Source organism: Eumetopias jubatus, unplaced genomic scaffold (genome assembly GCF_037043125.1).
Source record: "Eumetopias jubatus isolate StellerSeaLion01/CBP00866 unplaced genomic scaffold, mEumJub1_p1.0 scaffold_13, whole genome shotgun sequence".
Taxonomy (NCBI): Eukaryota; Metazoa; Chordata; class Mammalia; order Carnivora; family Otariidae; genus Eumetopias; species Eumetopias jubatus.
The window spans coordinates 5,451,691-5,472,760 of record NW_028274819.1 but is presented as its reverse complement, the minus strand read 5'-3'; the positions used below and the strand labels follow the sequence as shown (position 1 = coordinate 5,472,760).

General features: G+C 60.7%; 2 protein-coding genes and 1 long non-coding RNA gene across 11 annotated transcripts; all 3 read left to right on the top strand.

Moving 5' to 3' along the window:
• The first annotated feature begins 890 nt into the window (after positions 1-890).
• Positions 891-10,686, top strand: ANKRD13D (ankyrin repeat domain 13D). 8 transcript variants are annotated; one of them, XM_088018161.1, is made up of 15 exons: positions 891-1,135; positions 1,678-1,813; positions 1,912-2,036; positions 2,748-2,793; positions 2,888-3,031; positions 3,302-3,491; positions 7,326-7,401; positions 7,794-7,885; positions 8,096-8,171; positions 8,258-8,388; positions 9,141-9,298; positions 9,400-9,522; positions 9,612-9,775; positions 9,859-9,950; positions 10,225-10,686. In XM_088018161.1, exons 1-15 carry the CDS (start codon positions 1,046-1,048, stop codon positions 10,514-10,516), a joined length of 1,935 nt encoding a protein of 644 aa, XP_087874287.1. In that variant the 5' UTR covers positions 891-1,045; the 3' UTR covers positions 10,517-10,686. The 8 variants fall into 8 exon arrangements, with proteins under 8 accessions (XP_087874287.1, XP_027973969.2, XP_087874290.1 ...); XM_028118168.2 differs by having other exon boundaries at positions 892-1,135; positions 7,326-7,392; XM_088018164.1 differs by having other exon boundaries at positions 892-1,135; positions 10,318-10,686.
• On the top strand, positions 5,453-6,827 carry LOC148162584 (uncharacterized). Its single transcript, XR_015766701.1, has 2 exons — positions 5,453-5,498; positions 6,671-6,827. It is a non-coding gene; the product is annotated as an uncharacterized LOC148162584 (long non-coding RNA).
• A 991-nt stretch (positions 10,687-11,677) lies between the features above and the next one.
• On the top strand, positions 11,678-19,659 carry SSH3 (slingshot protein phosphatase 3). 2 transcript variants are annotated; one of them, XM_028118398.2, is made up of 14 exons: positions 11,678-11,875; positions 12,370-12,407; positions 12,988-13,219; positions 14,117-14,235; positions 14,318-14,389; positions 14,736-14,801; positions 14,901-15,089; positions 15,172-15,265; positions 15,696-15,824; positions 15,913-15,959; positions 16,663-16,809; positions 17,007-17,207; positions 17,304-17,577; positions 18,661-19,659. In XM_028118398.2, exons 1-14 carry the CDS (start codon positions 11,810-11,812, stop codon positions 18,934-18,936), a joined length of 1,950 nt encoding a protein of 649 aa, XP_027974199.2. In that variant the 5' UTR covers positions 11,678-11,809; the 3' UTR covers positions 18,937-19,659. The 2 variants fall into 2 exon arrangements, with proteins under 2 accessions (XP_027974199.2, XP_027974198.2); XM_028118397.2 differs by having other exon boundaries at positions 12,367-12,407.
• The last annotated feature ends 1,411 nt before the right edge of the window (positions 19,660-21,070 follow it).

The following is a 21,070-nucleotide window of genomic DNA, read 5'->3' as shown; positions in this document are numbered from 1 at the left end:
GGAGGGGCCGGCCCTGATTTCGAAACTCTCCTTCCTTTCCTGACGCTGGCAGCAAAGCGCAGCCTCTGCAAAAGGGATCTGTGCGTTGGGTGAAGGCAGCCATTTACGGTGGACAGTCCACTGGCAGAGGTCTGACTCCAGCCGGGCCCACTGCCCCCATTCCCCAGTGCTCCCATCCCTGACTCCAGTGACCTGGCGGGGCCGCCTCCCTGCAAGGCTGGGCCCAGCCGTCATGAGGCGACCACTAGACACCGGCCCAGGTCCCTGGGGAAGGTGCATTTAGGGACATCTCGGAGGTGACGGGAAGGGGAGCCAGGGTCCCCCGCACAGGCACAGTCAGTACCCGCGAGGCCTGGGATAGGACGCACAGGGCAGGAAGCCGGACGCACGGGTGAGTGCCGGCTGCGGAAACGCGGATAAGCCAAGGGCCGCAGGACCGCGGCCTGCTGGGCACGCACGCGCACACGCGCGCGCACGTCCCAGGGACCCAGGCCCCGCCCCTGGCCGGACCGCCCCGCCCCCGGACTCCCTCCTTCCTTTTCCGGACCCGCAAGCAGGGGTCTGCGCTGGGCCTGGGGCGCCCCCTGCAGGCTGCGGGCGGAGCCGTAGCCAGGCCCCGCCCGCCAGACCGCCCCTCGCAGACCCAGGCCAGGCTGAGGCCGGGGTCCCCGAGACGCGGGCCCTGGCTCCTTCCCCGGCGCGCGTGGTTGCCAGGGCGACTGAGCAGCGCCCCCCGCCCGCCCGCGGCGGGCGCGGCCCCGGCCGCGGTTGCCATGGCTGCGGGAGGCAAGGGGGCGCGCGGCCCGATGCCCCGCCCCGCCCCGGCGAACCCCGCCCGCCAGGCCCGCCCTCCTCGCCGCCTGCGCCGCCGCCGCCGCCGCCGCCGCCGCCGCCGCTGCCTCCCGGCGTGGGGGCTGCGGTGGGCGCAACTCGGCGCGGCGCGGACCGGAGGTGAGGGGGCCGCGGCAGGCCCGAAGCCGAGGCGGGGCCGGGTCGCCCCCGCCGCGCCCGCCCTCCCTCCCACGATGCGGCGCTGAGGCCCAGCATGGCCGGCCCGGGCCCCACCTTCCCGCTGCACCGGCTCGTCTGGGCGAACCGGCACCGCGAACTGGAGGCCGCGCTGCACAGCCGCCAGGTGAGACCCACCGGGCGCCCGGGCTGTCCTCCGCGCAGCCCACTCAAAGCCGTGGTCTCCATCCTGGAGGCCGCCCGGCCTGAGCCGAAGCCCGGGTCACCTGCGCCTCTCGCTTGAGCCTCTGGCCTCGGCTTCCAGCGCTGGGCCTTGCCCCGCCCGTCTGCCCGCTTCACACTGCATCCAGCCCCCGAATTCGCGCCACACCACCCCTGAGCCAGGCTGAGGACAAGCAACCTGGTTCTGGTCCCCAGGCCCCTCCAAACTCTTGACATCTGCAGCTGCACCGCTGCCTGACCCAGGCTGCCTGACCAGGCCCCACCGCCGGATCCCCAGCTCTCTTCCTGCCCGAAGGCGGGAGAGGTGGGCAGGCCCTTCCCACCTGCTCGCTCCCCTCCTCCTATGAGGACACGCAGGCCACCCTCAGCCATTTCCATGGCCTGTCTGCTGTCTTTATTTCCCGCCATGAGCCCCAGCCATGTTCAGCCTGGTGGCCTTCTTGCTTCTCTTTACTTGCCCTGTGTTGAGTGTCCCATCTTCCCTAGCACGACATTGAACAGGAGGACCCCCGGGGGCGCACTCCCCTGGAGCTGGCTGTGTCCCTGGGGAACCTGGAGTCCGTGAGAGTCCTCCTTCGACACAATGCCAATGTGGGCAAAGAGAGCTGCCAGGGCTGGGCAGGTATACCGCAGAGGGCAGAGGGGCTCCCCTGAGGCTGGCAGTGGGGTTGGTGCCGGGGGCCATGGACAGAGCCCCCCTCAGCGGCCTGGTGCCCCTAGTCCTGCAGGAGGCCGTCAGCACTGGGGACCCCGAGATGGTACAGCTGGTGCTCCAGTATCGGGACTACCAGAGGGCCACACAGAGACTGGCTGGCATTCCGGAATTGCTCAACAAACTCCGCCAGGTTCGCCGGGGTACAGAGCTGTGGTCCGTCAGGAGGGGTAGGGAGCCGCGTCAAGGGGCCGTGACAGGCTGCAGCATGGGGGTCACCGGTCACCTGCCACCCGCTCAGTCTGCGCACCATGCCTTCCCATCACTGTCGACGACAGTGACCCCATTCCAGGGTCATGTAGGGAAGAGGAGTCCAGGCTCACATGGGTGAGACGGGGCCCTTTAGGAGGAAAGCCGTTGCTGACGTCAGGGGTCCCGCGTACCAGAAATCTCCACAGAGCTTTAGATGTGGGCCTGTTCCCTGCGGGGAGAGTTTCGTCTGACTCTGCAGGTGTGGCCTGGTGCCCCAGAGTACCTGCTGGTCCTCCTCAAGCGTGGGGGGCAGGCCCAGAGGGGGTCATTGTGCCTTCTTTACAGATGAGGACTCTGAGACCCCCAGGGAGCAAGCAGTTCCCCCCAGGGCCCCTCCACAGTCTAGGGGCCAGGTGGAGACTGACCTCCAGGCTCCAGATACTTATAGTCCGTTTATTCCAAGACTTTATTAGGGCCCCACTTAGCCCGCCCTTTCCTGGGTGGGGTGTGGTTGTCGTGGGGGCGTGGCTAGGACCTTGCCCTTGAAGACCTGCTGAGGGGCTGGACTCCCAGAGAGGGGCTCCAGACGAGGAGCTCCCTAGGCCCACAATCCTCAGCACCAGGCCCTGACAGGTGCTCTGGTCTGTCTCAGGCCCCCGATTTCTACGTGGAGATGAAGTGGGAGTTCACCAGCTGGGGTGAGTGAGGACCTCTTGGCTTCTAGGGGCCTGGGGCGGGGCGGTGGGGGGATCCAGTGGGAAAGAACCATGGTGACCCCCGCACTCCCTGCAGTGCCCCTCGTGTCCAAGATGTGCCCGAGTGACGTGTACCGAGTGTGGAAGCGGGGGGAGAGCCTGAGGGTGGACACCAGTCTTCTGGGCTTTGAGCACATGACCTGGCAGCGTGGCAGGAGGAGCTTTATCTTCAAGGGCCAGGGTGAGCTCTGGGGGACTCACTGTGGGCATGAGGCGGGCCAGGACCCCCACCCCCAGCACCCCCCGCCGGATTCTCCCGTGGCGTAGTGAGGACGGTGCTGTTCTTTTTCTCTCCTTTGTGGAAACAGAGGTTGAGGGTGGAGGGGACCCACGGGCTGGGGCCTCACCCACTTAGCAGCAGGAGGCTGAGGGCACCGTGGTGGCCCTTTCCCCCGCTGTCTGGGGCCTAGCACTGACTTGTTGCCCCTCACGCACCCGTGCCGGCTGGCAGAGGCAGGAGCCTTGGTGATGGAAGTGGACCACGACCGGCAGGTGGTGCACACCGAGACGCTGGGGCTCGCCCTGCATGAGCCGGAAGCGCTGCTGGCCGCCATGCGGCCCAGTGAAGAGCATGTGGCCAGTCGGCTCACCTCTCCTATTGTCTCCACCCACCTGGACACGCGCAATGTGGCCTTCGAGAGGTCAGTTGGGGCCGCCCGGCCACACCGCGGGTCCCGGTTCAGGCCTCTGGGAGGGTGAGCCGCTCAGAGGCTGCTCAGGTGGGGGCAGGGGTCCCTGCAGGCCCAGCGTCCCACCCAGACCACCTGCAGGTCCGGTGGCAGCCTTCAGGCCCCTGCATGTCTGTCCGAGGGCAGCTGTCTTCCTGGGAAGGAGGCTAGGTCAGGGGGCCCTCACGTGTGTTCCCATCACAACAAGGATTTAGGCTGTGGTTCAGGGCAGCTCTTTGCCCCAATGTGGGTTTCTCAGTAGTATGGCTGTTTCTGGGCCAGAGTCCTCTGTGGGTGGCCTAGGAACCTGACCCTACCAGCCAGGCTGTTCTCTCTCTGACAACATATGTCCCAGTTCCTGGAACAGACTTCAGAAATACCTTTTTGAAAAACAAACAAACAAACAAACAAACAGCTTTATTGGAATATAATTTTGTATACCGAACAGTTCACCTATTTAGAGTGTACGAGTCAGTGGTTTTTAGTGTGTTTGCGGAAATGCCACTATCACCACAGTCAATTTTAGAACATTGTCATCGCCCCAAAAAGAAATCCTGTAGCTACCAACTCCCGTGCCCTCACCCCCTTCCCCAGCCCTAGGCAGCCACTGATTTCCTTTCTCTATGGATTTCCTTATTCGGGACTCTCCCGTGAATGGAATCATGGTCTTGTGTGACTTCTTTCACTGAGAACGTTTTCAAACTTCATCCGGGTTGTAGCGTGATGGATGCTTCATTCCGTCCATTGTATGCCTAGCTCACATTTTGTTTATTCACTCATCTACTGACGGACATTAGGATTGTTTCCACCTTTCGCCTTTATGAATGTTTCTGTAAACATTAGTATACAAGGTTTTATGTGGACATAGTTTTCATTTCTCTCAGGTGTATACCTGGGAGTAGAATTGCTAGCTCATCTGGAACCAGACGTTTAATTGTTTGAAGAACTGCCAGACTGTTTACCAAGGGGGCTGCAGCGTTTTCCATCCCCCGCCCCCGCAGCAGTGTATGAGGGTTCCAGTTCCTTCATGTCCTCACCAACACTGGTGTTCGTTCATTTATTTTTGGATTATAACCACCCTAGCGGGTGTGAGAAGGGGTATTTCACTGTGGTTGTGATTTGCATTTCCTTCATGATGAATGATGTGGAGCACCTTTTCATGTGCTCATTGGCCATTTGTAGCTCTTTTTGGAGACATGTCTATTCAGATCCTTGGCGCATTTAAAAAATTGGGTTGTCTTTTTATTATTGAGTTGCAAGAGTTTTTTTTTTTTAAAGATTTCATTTATTTATTTGAGAGGGAGCATGGGGCGGGGAGGGTCAGAGGAAGAAGCAGACTCCCTGCTGAGCAGGGAGCCCGATGTGGGACTCGATCCCGGAACTCCAGGATCACGACCTGAGCCGAAGGCAGTCGCCCAACCAACTGAGCCACCCAGGCGCCCGCAAGAGTTCTTTATATGTCCTAGATCTAAGTCCCTTCTTAGGTATATGATTTGCACATATTTTCTCCCGTTCTGTGGGCTGACTTTTCACTCTCTTGACCGTGTCCTTTGAAGACACATTTTTAATTTTCATGAAATATACAACTCATGTATTTTTTCCTCTTGTCACCTGTTCCTCCAGGGTCATGTCTAACAATATTTTGTCAAATCCAAAGGGACAAAGATTTTCCCCTGTGTTTTTTTCTGCAAGTTTTATAGGTCAACTCTCACATTTTGGTCTTTGATCCATTTGGAATTAACATTTGTGTATGGTGTGAGGAAAGGGTCTGACTTCGTTGTTTTGCAGGTGATGACCCACCTGTCCCAGCACCATTTGTGCAAAAGACTGCTCTTTTTCACTGAAAGGCCTTAGCACCCTTGTGGAAAATCAGTTGACCACAGACGTATGGGTTTATTTCTGGACTCTCAGTTCTGTTCCGTTGACCTGTATGCCAGTCCTTGTGCCGGGACCACACTGTCTTATAAGTGTTGCCTTGTGGTAAGTTTTGAAATTGGGAAGTGTGAGTCTTTTGACTTTGTTCTTCTTGCTCAGGATTATTTTGGGTATTCGGGGTCCCTTGCAATTTCATGGGAATTCCAGATGCAGTTGGTCAGTTTCTACAAAGAAATCGTTGGGTGGGATTCTGATAGGGTTTGCGTTGAATCTGTAACTCGGCTTGGGGCGCACTGTCGTCTTGACAATGTTGAGTGTCCTCTTCCGTGACCATGTGATCATTTCCCACTTACTTAGGTCTTTAGTTTTTTTTCTTAACATTGTCATTTAAAGCTCTAAATTTCCCTCTAACCACTGCTTTAGCTGCATCCCACAGGTTTGAGTATTGTATCTTTATTTCCACTTAATCTCAAAGCATTTTCTGATTTCTCTTTTGATTTATTCATTGACCCTCTGGGTTTTTTAGGAGTGTGTTTACTTTCCACACCTTTGTGAGTTTCCCAAATCTTTATTCTGTTATTGATTTCTTATTTCATTCCCTTGGGGTTGGAGAACATACTTTGTATGAGTTTTCTCCTTTCAGTTTTATTGAGGCTTCTTTTATGGCCTAGCATATGGTCCATCCTGAAGAGTGTTTCCTGTGCACCTGAGGAGAATGTGCATTCTGTTGTTGTTGGGTGGAGTGTTCTAAGAAAGTCTGTTAAGTCTCTTTTATAGGGTTGTTCAAGTCTTCTGTTTCCTTGTTGATCGTTTGTCTCCTTGGCCTAGCCATTATCAAAAGTGGGATATTGATGTCTTGTCACTGTTATTGGCGGATCAGACACACTTTTATTTTTCACTTTTTATTCTGGAAAATTTCAAACGTGTATGAAAGAGAGAATAGTAAGAATGTCCTCTTCGCCCAACTTCAGCGCTTGCTGACGTTCTGTCAATCTTGTTGAGTCTATCCTTCCTTGCTTTTTTCCTTTTTTCTCTGGGCTATTTTATTTTATTTTATTTTATTTTATTTTTAGAGAAGGAGAGAGAGGTGGGGGGAGGGGCAGAGGGTGAGAGAGAATCTTAAGCAGCCTTCATGCCCACCTTGGAGCCCGATGTGGGGCTCGATCTCACGACCCTGAGATCATGACCTGAGCCAGAATCAAGCATCGGACCCTCAACTGACTGAGCCCCCCAGGTGCCCCTTCCCTGAACATTTTTTTTTTTTTTTTATTTGACAGAGAGAGACACAGCGAGAGAGGGAACACAAGCAGGGGGAGTGGGAGAGGGAGAAGCCGGCTTCCCGCAGAACAGGGAGCCCGAGGTGGGGCTCGATCCCAGGACCCTGGGATCATGCCCTGAGCCGAAGGCAGCCACTTAATGACTGAGCCACCCAGGTGCCCCCAAACTTTCTTTTTTTTTAAGATTTTATTTATTTGAGAGAGCGCACAAGTGGGGGGAGGGGCAGAGGGAGAGGGACGAGCGGACCCCCCACTGAGCAGGGCTTGATCCCAGGACCCCGGGATCATGACCTGAGCCGAAGTCAGACACTTAACCAACTGAGCCACCCAGGCGCCCCTTCCTGGACCATTTTAAAGCACAGCCCAGATGTCGTATCACTTTAACAGTAAATGCTTCTGCACATGACTCTAGCAGATAAGGATGTTTATAAAACCAGCCCCAACACCATTATCACACCTAACAAATTAATGATAATTCCTCGGTACTTTTTAGTCCCCAGTCCCTGTTTGATTGTCCCCAGCTGTCCAGGCATCCTCTTCAAGGCCCTTGCGTTTCACAGTGGGAAGGCGAATTGGAAGGGGTCTCTGGAAGGGAAGGCTCTGGCTCGGGTCGAGGGGTCCGGATCCTCACGAGCTCCTGTTTGGTCTGTTTCAGGAACAAATGTGGTATCTGGGGCTGGCGGTCTGAGAAGATGGAAACCGTTAGCGGCTACGAGGCCAAGGCAGGAGAGGCTAGTGGTGGGGGCTGGGGTAGGAGACGAGGCCCAGGAACTGCACTGCTTCTCCACACCCACCCATGCGGAGGAGAGACAGAGTAGCCCGTGGGCTCTGGAAGCCCCGTGCGGCCGCGGGAACTCAGGGGGGCCCGAGTGTCCGGGCCCCGCCAAGCACATAGGGATCACCCCGGCACGGGCCCCGACCCGGTTACCGAGATGACACGAGGAGTGCTTTCCCCTCATGACTGAGCCCCCACGGTTCAGACCCCGCCACCTCCTCCACCGTGGGGGGCGAGATCCTGCGTGTCCCTGCAGAGAGGAGGACGTGGGTCCTGTACTGGTGAGGCTGAGCGTGGGAAACAGGCTCTGAGCCCTCAGCTCCCCCCCGTGTCCCCCCTGCTCCCCAGGTATACAGTGCCACCAATGTGGAGCTAGTGACACGCACTCGCACGGAGCACCTCTCTGATCAGGACAAGTCGAGGAGCAAAGGTAAACCGAGGTGCGCCTGCCTGCTGCCCAGTCACACCATATGCTGGGGTCATCCTGGTCTGGGGGTTAGGGCCACAGCGTCTGGGACAAGCTGGGCGGCCTCCCCATTCCCATGTGTTCTGTCTCCCACCCGACGGGAGGCTCCCAGAGTGGTTGCGGGGGGGCGGTCTGGGGGCAGTGGCCCCGAGTCTCCTCATGGGCCCCCACCCTTTCTCCTTAGGAGGGAAGACTCCATTCCAGTCCTTCCTCGGGATGGCCCAGCAGCACTCCCACAGCGGGGTGAGCCAGGCCCCCAGGTGGGGGGGTCACGGGCAGGGGGCCGCTGGGCAGGGCCAGGCAGGCACCCTCCTGAACACTAAGTCTGTTCATGGGGCCCTCCCAGGCTCCTGTGCAGCAGGCCGCCAGCCCCACCAACCCCACAGCCATTTCCCCCAGTGAATACTTCGATCCCAACTTCAGCCTGGAGTCGAGGAACATTGGCCGCCCCATTGAGATGTCCAGCAAAGTACAGAGGTGAGGTCTTGGAACTGGCTTTGGGACTTCCCTCAGGGACGGGGACCCTGCCTGGTCCCCCTGAGCGCTTGCAGACTCCTATCACACATGGGGCCCACCATAGTGGGGGACCCATTCACCCAGCTGGCTTCCTGCTAGATTCTCCTCCTTAGGGACAGGAGCCAGGTCTGTCTTGTCCGTGGTCATTGGCACCAGCTCTGGGGCTTGGCCCAGAGGACGGGTTACTCTTCTCCGGTGAATGAATGAATGGGCAGCACCGCCCATTTATGGTTTTCTGTTCAGTTGAATGAGCACCTGCTGGAGGCCAGTTTGTGGCAAAGGGGAAGGGCTCACAGCTCTACCATCTTCGGACTCTGTGGCCCCAGGAAATGTCTTCCCCTCCGAGAGTCTGTTCTCCTCAGTAAAATAACAGTCACACTTGTCCCCCTGCTCACAAGGGCACTAGGAGGATCTGATGAGCCATGACATAGAGCTTACGATGGGCCCAGCACTGTCCCAGGGACCACAGGTAGACTCCTCATCCAGATGAGTTGAGGCTACCGTAGGCCCCAGCCTGGGCCCAGGGTCCGGGGGGGCAGCTCGGGCAGTAGGGCCGAAAGGACGTACGCTCCTGGGGAAGGCAGGTGGGGACAGCTGAGCAGACGAGAGGGCAACGCAGGCTCGGCAGAGAGCGTGAGTAAAGGCAGGTGTCCAGGCTGGGCGGGTCTTAACAGAGGGGCCACCAGAGGTTCCTTGACTCACGTCCTGTGCAGGTTCAAGGCCACGCTCTGGCTGAGTGAGGAGCACCCGCTCTCCCTGGGTGACCAGGTGACGCCCATCATTGACCTGATGGCTATCAGCAACGCTCACTTTGCCAAGCTGCGTGACTTCATCACCCTGCGCCTTCCCCCCGGCTTCCCAGTCAAGATTGGTGAGGGGTGGCCTAGGGCACCAAGGGCCACTGGGCAGCTCCTGGGGACAAGAGGGGCCGGCTGCTGGCCCCGGTGGCTCAGGCTCACTGTCTCCTCACAGAGATTCCCCTTTTCCACGTGCTCAACGCCCGCATCACCTTCAGCAACCTGTGTGGCTGTGACGAGCCCCTGAGCTCGGTGTGGGTGCCGGCCCCCGGCTCGGGCTCGGGCGGCCCAGCATCAGGTACCTCCGCGGCAGGGAGGCGGGCCGCGCCACTCCCTGGGCCCTGAGCCCTGAGCCCTGGGGCTGAGTGCAGCCCTTCTCCTGTGCAGGGAGCCCTTTCCCGTGCGAGGTGGACCCCGCCGTGTTTGAGGTGCCTGAGGGGTACAGCGTGCTGGGCACAGAGCGCAGTGAGCCCCTTCGTGACGAGGATGACGACCTGCTGCAGTTTGCCATCCGGCAGAGCCTGCTGGAGGCGGGCGCGGAGGCCGAGCAGGTGGGACGCGGGCCCGGGGCCGGCCCCGCCTGGGTGCTGGCAGGGGTGGCAGGCGTGACAGCTCCGGGCTTCGTCTGCTGCAGGTAACAGTCTGGGAAGCCCTGACCAACACCCGGCCTGGGGCCCACCCCCTTCCCCAGGCCACCGCTTACGAGGAGCAGCTTCAGCTGGAGCGGTGAGGCCCTCTAGGACCTACTAGGACCGTGTCTCAGGCTGCCCTGCCCCGAGGACCCTGCCAGCCAGGGGGTCCTTGGCTGGTGGTGGTGGGTAGTGGGGAGGCACTAGTCCCGGGATCCCATGCCCTCTCCAAGGCCACCCTCCATAAGCAGTGCTGCCTGCCACTGAAGGCAGCACGAGGATGGGGGAGGCAGGGCCCCTCGCCGGGTGTCTTCTCTCCGGTCCTTCCGGGTCCCAGCCGCCCTGTCCTTGCCGTTCGTTGTCCTCCATAGCCACGATCTCGCCCTTGGCCTTCTTCCCCCGCCTGAGCGCTCACTGCTCTGCCCTTCCTCTCACGCCTTGTCTGGAAGGGCCCTCCAAGAAAGCCTGCGGATGTCCACAGAGCCCAACGGCCCAGAATCCCCTCACAGGAGCCCCCCGGCCCCAGCCCCGCCAAGCTTTGAGGAGCAACTTCGCCTGGCCCTGGAGTTGTCTTCGAGAGAGCACGAGGAGCAGGAACGCCAGGGGCAGCAGGAGGAGGAGGACTTGCGGAGGATCCTGCAGCTCTCGCTCACGGAGCACTGAGCACCCGGCCCCCGGGGGAGGGGGGGGGCCCCCCCCGTCTGGGCTGCTGCCCCGCCTGCTTTTGTTACTTATCTATTTATAAACTCTCTGCTGCTAAGCTTGGGGCCTGGAGCCCTGGCCGTGGACTTGCGTTGGAGACCTAGGTGGAAATAAAGAGACTTTAAGCAGCAGGGCTTATTCTGCTCAATGGGGAGACAAGGTGGGGAGGTGACATTGAGGGCCGACGCTGTGGACAATGGCTGCAGACCTGGGTTTGAATCCTGGCTGTGGCCCTTTCGGTTTCTCCCAGCCTCGGTTTCCTCAGCTGTAAAATGAGACCGCCTCCCACTCCCCAGGGCTGTTGGGAGGGCCAAGTGAACCCACGGATGCCAAGTCCCTTACAGAGTAGGTGCTCCATTAACATCAATTCCCTGGAGTCCTCCTGTGACTCACTGGGTCTTTACCAGAACCCACCTGTGCTCCTGTCCAAGAGGGAGAAAGGCTGGGCCTCCAGACTACTCCCAGCCAGCTGGGAGGAGCCCCCCTGCACCCCAGGCCTGGATTCCTGCACTGACCCCAGCATGTTCTATCCCAGTGATTTTGGACAAGTCACTTCCCTCTGCTGCAGCTCTGCCCTGCTCACCTCCAAGGTGGCCCTGAGGGTCCCCTGTGAGCCACAAGGGTCAGTTCTAAATCCCGCCCGATTTCCCCTGAAGCTCTGCATGTCCCCCCAATGATTCGTGCAGAGAGTGGAAGCAGGAGGGCCAATCAGCAAGGAGAAATAATTTTGGGGTGCCCCCCAACTTAAGACTGTGTCTGATCCTCTCCAAGACCTGTGTCCCCAGTCCTGCCTCCCTAGGTCCCATCTCTTCTAGGTAATAGCACGGTTGAGGTCCAAAGCAGAACTCAGGTGACCTAAGTGGGCGGAGCCGGGAGGGCAGGGGCAGGGGGCGCCTCCCGGGAGGAGGGACCCAACCCGGGAACGAAGGCTGCAAGTTGCAGGACCTCTGGACACTTCCCTCCCGGCCGCGCTCCGCACCTGCGCCCCGCCTCGGGTCCACCCCCAACGCATCCGGGGGCGGGGGCGAGGCGGCCGAAGCGGAGGAGACGCGAAGGGAGGGGCGGCGGCCGCTCCGCGCTGGCTCTGCGGGCCCGGCTGGACGAGTGTCTGGCCCTTTAAGGGCCGCCCCCGAGGAGGTGCCAGGCCCTGGTGGCTCCGGTCTCTCCTTCCTGGTCCTGCGGGGCAGGGACTGTCCGTAGAGCTGTGGGAGGGCAAAGTGCCCGGACCGGCCCAGGTGTCCCCGGCCAGGACCCATGGCCCTGGTCACCGTGAGCCGCTCCCCCCCGGCCAGCGGCCACTCCACGCCTGTGGGGCCCACGGTAAGTCTGGCTTTGCCGTGGTCCGGCCCACGCGGTTGGCTGCCAGCTGGGCCTGGGGGAGCGCGTCCTGCCCACGGCCAGTCTCCCCTTGAGCCTGGGGGTGGCGGGGAGGGGGACCCCAAGTATCACGCTGGAGGGGATTGGGAGGGGGTCTTGAGGCTTCCAGGAACTCAGACCAAAGATCTGGAACCCCGAAGTGCCAGCCCAGACTGCAGAGGCCCTACCCACTTCCAGGCTCAGATCTGGGCCAACCCCTTGGACACCTCCAGCACCCCCACCCACTCTCACCCCACGCTGCCCTACCTGGACCTGGGCCCAGGCTCCCCCAGTGCCTCCGGGTGGGGAGTGGACTGGGGTGGGAAGGGACCTGACACCTTTCCTGGTTCCAGTCCCTAGTTGGGGGGGGGGCGGGGAGCGATCGCACCCTGAGAGCAGAGAGGAGAGTCCTTGCCACTGCCCGCCTCACTCTGCCCTGGGGGCCACTTTCTCAGCAGGACCAGGCATCCAAGCGGGGAAGCCGGCTCCAGCGAAGGTGAGCACCTCTCCCCAACACAGACACCCACATCCAGCCGCCAGGCCCGGCCACTGCCACCCTGGAGGACTCACGGCCAAAGCCAACTCCTGAATCTGTGGGGCAGTGTTGCCAGTGGGCACGGCTGGTGGGTGCAGTTGGCTTGCAGCACTGACTTGGCTGCCTTTGCTTCCATCTTCCCCCTGGTCACCACCATCGTGGACCCTGGCTCAGGCCAGTAGTCACAAACCAAAGGGCAGGTTGAGACAACAGGGCCCGAGGACTCCTGGGTCCCCACCAAGTTTACAGCATCTCCTGAGTTAGGCAGGTGCGAAGGAAAGGGAGCAACTCTTGCCCACCCCCAACCCTTAGACAAGTGGGTTGAGGGCTTGGGAGCCTCTGAGACTGTAGTTCCCGAAATGGGGTGGCCTCAGCACTTGGGAACCCGTTAGAAACGCACATTCTCAGGCTTCCACTCCAGACCTACTGACTCTCCAGGGATGGGGCCCCACCCCTGTTTTAACAAGCCTGGTGGGTGATTCGGATGCACCTGTCCTGAGGGGTACGGGGGACCCTGATGGCTTCCCTGCTGCCCCGCCAGGCAGAGCTTCGCAGTCCTCCGCGGGGCTGTCCTGAGACTGCAGGATGGGGAGGACGAGGGAGAAGCCGCTGAGGCCGGCCCCGAGGCGGTGGAGAGACCCCCGGGTGAAGAACGGCCCCACGGGGACCAGACGGATGACGGGCATGGGCCCCAGAGCCCCAGGAAGCAGGAGCAGAGCCAGCACCTGCATCTCATGGTGGAGCTGCTGAGGCCGCAGGACGACATCCGCCTGGTGAGGGGTGGCCCAGAGCCCCCTGAGAAGGGGGGAGAGCCCGCCCTTGGGTGGGGGGGGGAGGGTGGAAGAGAGCTAGCCCGTGTGTCTGAGTGGGGAGCAGTAACAGGAACCCCCAAACCCTGGTGAGCCTGCCGGCTCAGCTAGTCCTTTTGACAGGGCACAGTCAAGTCTTCAGGGCTCTGGCGGTGGGGGAAACGGTGGCGGGAGGTCTGTCCTGCTTGAGCCCATAGGGCCAGATTAGGGCCAAGAGCTGGCCATTACACAGAGACGGGGTTCTGTGCAACCCGCGCAAGCCCTTCCTGACCCCGCGAGCTGTCTGCCTACTGAAGGCCTGGCCTGGCCCTCGGGAGGGCTTGCTGAGCCGGAGGGGGCCCAGGCGCCATGGGGCACAGGTGAGAGCTTGAGGACCCGCTCCCAGATGTCTGTGGGGCACCTCCTTGTCTGCCGCCAAGGTGGGAAAAACAAAAGCGGGAGGTCTCTCTAAAGCTGAATTTATTCCACGGAAATAACCATCCTTCATTGTGGGATCACGTCCTTAGTATTTCTTGGGTGAGAAACCTTTCTGGAATCGCATGATAGTGATGGCAAGTGCAAAGGTTTTTTCTAAGCCTCCTTCCTAGGCAGAAGGTGAAAACGGGCAATCTGTGTCAGGCCCATTCTCCCCTTTTTTCCACACAGAGCCACTTTAAGAAAAGTCTTCTTAAACATCTGGTGGGACCATGAAATCCAAAAGTGGGAAACCATCAGATTATAACCACCAATCTGGTGTCTGAGAAGAGGAGGGTGGGCAGCAGGTCTGTTCTAGGCCCAGGACTGTGTCAGGCGGGGGGGGATGGGTGCAGGGTCTTCTGGGGCCACCGTGACCCTGGGCTTCTCCCTCCTCATCTCCCCCAGGCAGCCCAGCTGGAGGCAGCCCGGCCCCCCCGGCTCCGCTACCTGCTGGTCGTTTCCACCCGAGAACACCTGAGCCGGGATGAGACCGTCCTCCTGGGGGTGGACTTCCCCGACAGCAGGTGGGAGCAGGGAGAGGGAGGGGGGTGGGGGCAAGGAAGTGAGATGCTGGGGGACAATGGCTTTTCTTCTGTCCCCTGCCAGTTCCCCCTGCTGCACCCTGGGCCTGGTCTTGCCTCTGTGGAGTGACACCCAGGTGTACCTAGATGGAGACGGGTAGGAGGCGACAACTGGGGGAGGGGAGGGGGAGGGGCGGCGCCAGCAGGGCGATGTCTGTGATGGGGCCGCTGGCCACTGGGGAGCGGTGGGAGAACGCCGCGCTGGGCATCTGGCGCCTGGGCCTACTCAGCTCTACCTCAGGTTTGCTGTGTGAGCCTGGGCAAGTCACCTAGCTTCTCTGGGCCTTAGCTACCCCATATCTGGCAAATGGGGCTTATCGTGAAGCCCAGTGATGTGTATACATTCTGTGGACCAGCCTCACGAGGTCGCTAGTGGATTGGCCTCTCCGGGGCTCTGTGCCAGAGCCTGGAGTTGGCCTCTACCCCCGCCCGATCTCCCTCAGGGGCTTCAGCGTGACGTCTGGTGGGCAGAGCCGAATCTTCAAGCCGATCTCCATCCAGACCATGTGGTAAGGGTTAGGGTGGCCCATCCTCTTCTCAGAGATAGCTGAGGGGCTGGGGAGGGGTGGCAGGGAGGACAGTGTGATCCAGCCTCTCCCCCGTCCTAGGGCCACGCTCCAGGTGCTGCACCAGGCGTGTGAGGTAGCTCTCGGCAGTGGCCTTGTGCCGGGGGGCAGTGCCCTGACCTGGGCTGGACACTACCAGGAAAGACTGAGCTCCGACCAGAGCTGCCTCAATGAGTGGATGGCCATGGCCGACCTGGAGTCTCTGCGGCCTCCCAGCGCCGAGCCTGGCCGGTCAGTGCAGGGAGGGGAGGAGAGGGAGGGTGTCGCGGCAGAGTGGGGAAGGGCTCCCTGGACTGACGGGCTCGGCTCCCAGGCCCTCAGAACAGGAGCGGATGGAGCAGGCGATCCGGGCTGAGCTGTGGGATGTGCTGGACACCAGTGACCTGGAGAGCGTCACTTCCAAAGAGGTGGGCTGGGGGGTGCCTGGTGGCTCAGTCAGTAGAGCAGGTGACTCTTGATCTCGGGGTCATGAGTTCAAGCCCCACCTTGGGCGTGGAGCTTACTTTAAAAAGAAAACAAACAACCAAAAACACAGAAAACCCAAAGAGGTGGGCTGGTGCTGGGGAGGAGCAGGGGTGAGGAGGGAGCTGGGCCCCCTGGGCGGGGGACGGGGCCTGGGCGGGGGGGAGAGGATGGTCCTCCAACTGGGGCAGAGCTTTCCTCTCTTTCTTCCCACCTTGCTTGCCTCCTGCCCTGAGCCAGGCCCGCATGCCTGGCTCAGCTCCTCTGTCCAGGTGGGACGGGTGCACCCTCTGAGGTCCCAGAGGGAAGGGTCAGGCGTCAGGACACTTGCAAGGGACCCCCTGAGCCTCGGCGCCCCTGTGGCTCTGCCTGCAGATCCGCCAGGCCCTGGAGTTGCGCCTGGGCCGGCAGCTGCAACAGTACCGTGACTTCATCGACAACCAGATGCTGTTGCTCATGGCCCAGCAAGACCGCGCCTCCCACATTTTCCCCCACCTCTACCTGGTGAGCAGCAGCGGGGGGGGGGGGGGGGGGGGCGTGTGAGGGCGCTGCAGCTGGGGGGACAGAGGATGATGCTCCCCTCCCTCCGCAGGGCTCAGAGTGGAATGCGGCGAACCTGGAGGAGCTACAGAGAAACAGGTAGGGCTCTGAGCCCCTCAGGACTGCCCACCCTGTCTCCCCGCTTCACTTGGCCTCCCCCCGAGGGGCAACCTGGCCAGAAGCCCCCAGGCCCCCCTGAAGGGCTGCTAGCTCCGCTTCCCGTTCCGCCTCTGGGGCTGCTCCCCCTGCAAGGCCTCCCCGGGCGCACTCGCCCTCCCCAGGCTGTAGGGCAAGGCCCAGACCCAGGGCCTCAGTCTCATGGTGAAGAGGGGCAGCCACGGGCATCCTGGCGGCCTGTCCCAAGCAGGAAAGCTCCTCTCCACTGACCGCGTCGTAAGGGAGAAGCCTGTGCCCCTCTCCCGGGGGACCTGGCCGCCTGCTCTCCTAGGTTCCTGTCATTTGTCCACTGTGGGCTTCCAGGAAACCCGCTGTGGCCCCTGTCACCCCAGCTGCCGCCGCAGATCCACATGGTCTCAGCTTTGCTCAGAGCTGTTCTCTGACTGACTTACACTAGAAGGCTTAGCACTGCAGTCAGCTGAGCCGCTGGCTGGACCAGAGGGGGCAATTCCAGCCTGGCAGGGCGACAGGATTCGCTCAGGGTCACGGCCATCTCCCCCCCCGCCCCCCCGCCCGCCCCCGCCCGACTCTCCGAACGAGCCAGGCTCCGCCGGGTCTGCTGGCCGATGGGCCTCACGTCCCCCCCACCAGCCACATCAGCCAGGCCTCCTGCCCTCCACTGCAGGGTCAGCCACATCTTGAACATGGCCCGCGAGATCGACAACTTCTACCCGGAGCGCTTCGTCTACCACAACGTGCGCCTCTGGGACGAGGAGTCAGCCCAGCTGCTACCCCACTGGAAGGAGACACACCGCTTCGTGGAGGCCGCAAGGTGGGGTGCCCCCGGCCTTCACGGCTCACCCCCACCCCAGCTTCATCCTGCCGGCTTTGCCTTCAGCTCTAGGACTCCTTCTGGCCTTGCCCCCCTCCTCTGCTCTGGGTGGAGCACTACCCGCCCTTCCCCCACACTGACGGGGGGGGGGGGCAGGGAGGGGGCGGGCGGGGGAGCTGACCGTGCCGCCTCCACAGAGCCCAGGGCACCCGGGTGCTGGTGCACTGCAAGATGGGCGTCAGCCGCTCAGCTGCCACGGTGGTCGCTTATGCCATGAAGCAGTACGGCTGGAGCCTGGAGCAGGCCCTGCGCCACGTTCAGGAGCTCCGGCCCATCGCCCGCCCCAACCCTGGCTTTCTGCGCCAGCTGCAGACCTACCAGGGCATCCTGACCGCCAGGTTCGAGGGGGAGACGAGGGGAAGCGAGTTGGTGGGTGTCGAGGCTCGGGGGGCTGCTGGGTCACTCAAAGCTGACTCAGGGCTACCTCCTTACAGCCGGCAGAGCCATCTCTGGGAGCAGAAAGCGGGTGGGGCCTCCCCAGAGGAGCCCCTCGCCCCCGATGTCTCTACACCGTCCCCACCGCTTCCGCCAGAGCCAGGGGGCAGAGGGGAGATGGAGACTATGGGTTTGGAGGAGAGCCAGGCAGCCCTGACAGAAGAGCCTGGACCACGGCCCCGTATCAACCTCCGAGGGGTCATGAGGTCCATCAGCCTCCTGGAGCCTGCCTTGGAGCTGGAAGGCACCTCAGGGGCCAGTGACCTGCCAGAGGTGAGGCTGGGGCCAGGGAAGGAGCCCAGGCTGAGGCAGAGTGGGGGACAAAAGTAGGAGGGGCAGACGGGAGGAAGGAGAGAGATCGGGACGGGTACTCGGCTTCCCATGGGGGCCACTCCCTGGGCGGCTCCGTTTCGTCCCCTCAAAGCGGCCAAGGAGACCCAGTGGGGGCCAGTGAGCGCTGTCCTTCATGGGAGCTGGAGAGCAGCCATGGGGCCGGGGGCATCCACGGGGGCTTCTGGGCCGAGCCAGCCCTGGGCTGGAGGCTGTGGGCACCGCTCAGCCTGATGAAAGGACGTGCTTCCTAAGGGGCAGGGCTGCCCAGCCATCCTCCACAGGCCAGGAGCTGGACGACCAACTGCTGACCCTAGATGAGGTGGACGCGATGATCTCTGCAGCCCCTCCCAAGTCTGGGGGACAAGCGACCCATCAGAGGATGGGGTGCAGAGGGGTCATGGCACCCACAAAACCAAGTACTGGCCTGAGCCGTTGAGCATCATCTCCGTGCTACGTGCTGCAGGGCATGAGCAGAACAGAGGCTGGCCTTTGCCTTAGGAAGCCAGACGCCACCCCGCTCTTACACACACACGCACGCGCATGCGCACGTGCGCGAGACTTGAGGCCAGAGCTCGTCTGGGGGGGCCAGAATGCTTGGGAGAGGCTTCCTGGAGGAGGTGGCACTGGGTATGGATGGTTGATGGGTGAGTGTGGATGTTTCTAAAGGCAGAGTGTCTTCATTTGGCTCCCGGCTCAGAGCCCAGCTCCTGGAAGGCTCTCAGGACTGACTGTACAAAGGCAGAGGGGGCAAGAGGAGGAGCAGGGGGCCCCAAGGATGTGGCAGGTGCAGGGAAGCTCAGGAGGGCCTGCGGGGCTAGGAGGTTGTGGACAGGTGAAGGCCGAGGAGCAGGGACAGTGGGGCTGGGGTGTTGTCTTCTCTCCTGTGGAAATGTGACCCTCGAGTAGCCCAGCTTCTCTGCATTCACTTACCAGTCCACACTTGCCCCTTTCCAGACTCTGTGCTCAGTGCCCCTGCCCTGGAAAGACTTCTCAGTGATTCTTCTTCTACTCTGACCCCGCCAGGTGTTTTCTTCGAATGAGTCTTCAGAGGAAGACCCTCCAGAGCCCCTCCCTCAGCTCTCAAAGGCCAAGGGAGGCGGGCGGGGCCGCAAGGGGTCTTGGCCTGCTCTGAAGTCGCGCCAGTCTGTGGTCGCCCTCAACAGCGCCGCCCTGGTGGCCAGCCGGACCCAGGCCTTCCAGGAGCAGGGGGGTGCTTGCTGTGCCTCCACACCCAGGCTCCGGGGGAAGGTGGTGAGGCAGGCCAGTGTGGATGGCAGTGGGGAGGAAGGCGAGGCCTGAGCCCTCACACACGCCCCTGGCCCCCAGACACAAATAGAGGGGCCTGCACACAGCTCCTGGGATGAGCACCCTTCACTCCTGCCAACCTGTCCACATTCCTTTTAGCTCCTCCCCAGGTGGCCCCAAGACTCCATCACTACAGCCTCGGCTGCCGCAGCCTTAAGTCTCGGACATGTCCTCCTTTCCAAGGACTCAAGACCTTCTCTGTCTATAATGGGGATGTGACTGAGAGACTGAAGATACCTTTGGGGGCAAGAACACCTTGCTTCATTCTCAGTTGCTGCCGGCAGCATTCACTTGCAGCCACGGAATAAAAGTTTCCCAGTGCAGAAAGGCTTCTGCTCCCTGCCTCACCCGCTCCCATCTGCCTCACCCCTTCCCCCTTCATTGCTGGGGTCTGCTCGGCCAGAGACCCAGTGGCCCTAAAAGGCCGAGAGTAACCTCAGTCCCTAGACCCGGAGGCTCTGAGGAGCGGAGAGCTGACCCACAGGTGGGGCTGGCAGGTCGGCCTCCCTCCCACACTCCACAACCTGCCCATCTTTTGCTGCTGCACCCCCCCCAGCCCACCCCCCACAGCACTGCGCTGGGTCACAGGACACCAGGCCAAAGAGGGTCCCCTTTTTGTCCTTTACGGCCTCTGGCCAGTTTTTCAGTTTTAATAGTGTCTGGCTTTGTACTTAGAAATAAAAGACATTTTCATATTATTTTCACTTATATGATAAAGCCGTCTGCCTGTGAGTCTGATCCTTCTCTGGTTACACGAGGAGTCTGGTCTCTCCTAGCCTGTCTGGTCTCCTCACAGCTCCCAGGTGTCTTGTGACAGGCCTGTTTGGGGGAGTGGTGGGTTTGGGGTGGAGTGGAAGAATGGGGAAGAGAAGATGGGAGACCGGTGCTATCTCCCTCATCTCCTAGGGCAGGGCCTGGGTAAATGTTAGCTGCCCACGTGCCCCTCAGGCAGGTTGGCAGGGGGCGGGGGGGGGCAGGTAAGCCTACACTGGGCAGCAGGTGCTTGGCTCTGTTGGGACAGCTGAAGGGAGTTACCCACGAGGAAGCGGGAGCTGCCAACACCTATCTGACAGGACCAAGCCTGTTCCAGAAGCTAAGGCTCATTTTGGACACTGGATGACAGTTCTCGAGCACATTTTGGGTCCCAAGAATCTTCCTCCGGCCCCAATGCAACAGAGCCTGATTTTCCAAGCCAGCCCATCACTGCCAAGGAAGCAGGCCCCTCGATGGGGCCCTCCCCCTCTAGGTACAGGTTCCTTTTGGTCAGCTTTAGTGTCCAAGGAGAGTAAGTGGACCCATCTTTGTCACTTCTGTCCCCTCCTTCCTTCAAAGCCGACTCAGAGGTAGGAGCTGGCACCAAATATTCTCGTTGATGGAGAACTCATGCCCCATTTTAAGGGCACTTTTCATCCAGACCCTGGTGGGACTCCAGCACTGCTCTAGCCCTGGAGTACCAAGGGGCAGGCAGCCTGGGTTCTAGCCCTGGCTTTGCCATTTAGAAATTACTCCACTTCCAGTCTCAGAGATTTCCTGGTCTAATCCTTCTGTTTTACAGAAAGAAACAAAGTGCCCCCCTTCCTGCTTTGATATTTCTTTTTTTTTTTTTAAAGATTTTATTTATTTATTTGAGAGACAGAGAATGAGAGAGAGAGAGCACATGAGAGGGGGGAGGGTCGGAGGATGAAGCAGACTCCCTGCCAAGCAGGGAGCCCGATGCGGGACTCGATCCCAGGACTCCAGGATCATGACCTGAGCCGAAGGCAGTCGCTTAACCAACTGAGCCACCCAGGTGCCCCCTGCTTTGATATTTCAACAATATATGTCCTCCAGACATTGACAGAATTCACCCTCAACGTGTTCTCTAGAAGAGGAAGCATTTGTATCTATCTGTGGGTGACATGCCTAGGGTCACAGGCAGGGTCCAGAGAAGCCAGTCTGATTCTTGGTCCACTTGGCTGGTCCACCCTTCTGAGCAAACAGGGGGGCTGCCTGCCATCGTACAGCCAGCCTTGAGTCCCACCCAGACTGCCCTTTCAGTGTCCTAAGCCATGCTAGGGGCAGGTAGGGTGATAGGAGGGAAGTCAAGGCTAGGCCCTGACCTCCTGCAGCCTCTGCAGCTGGGAAGGGG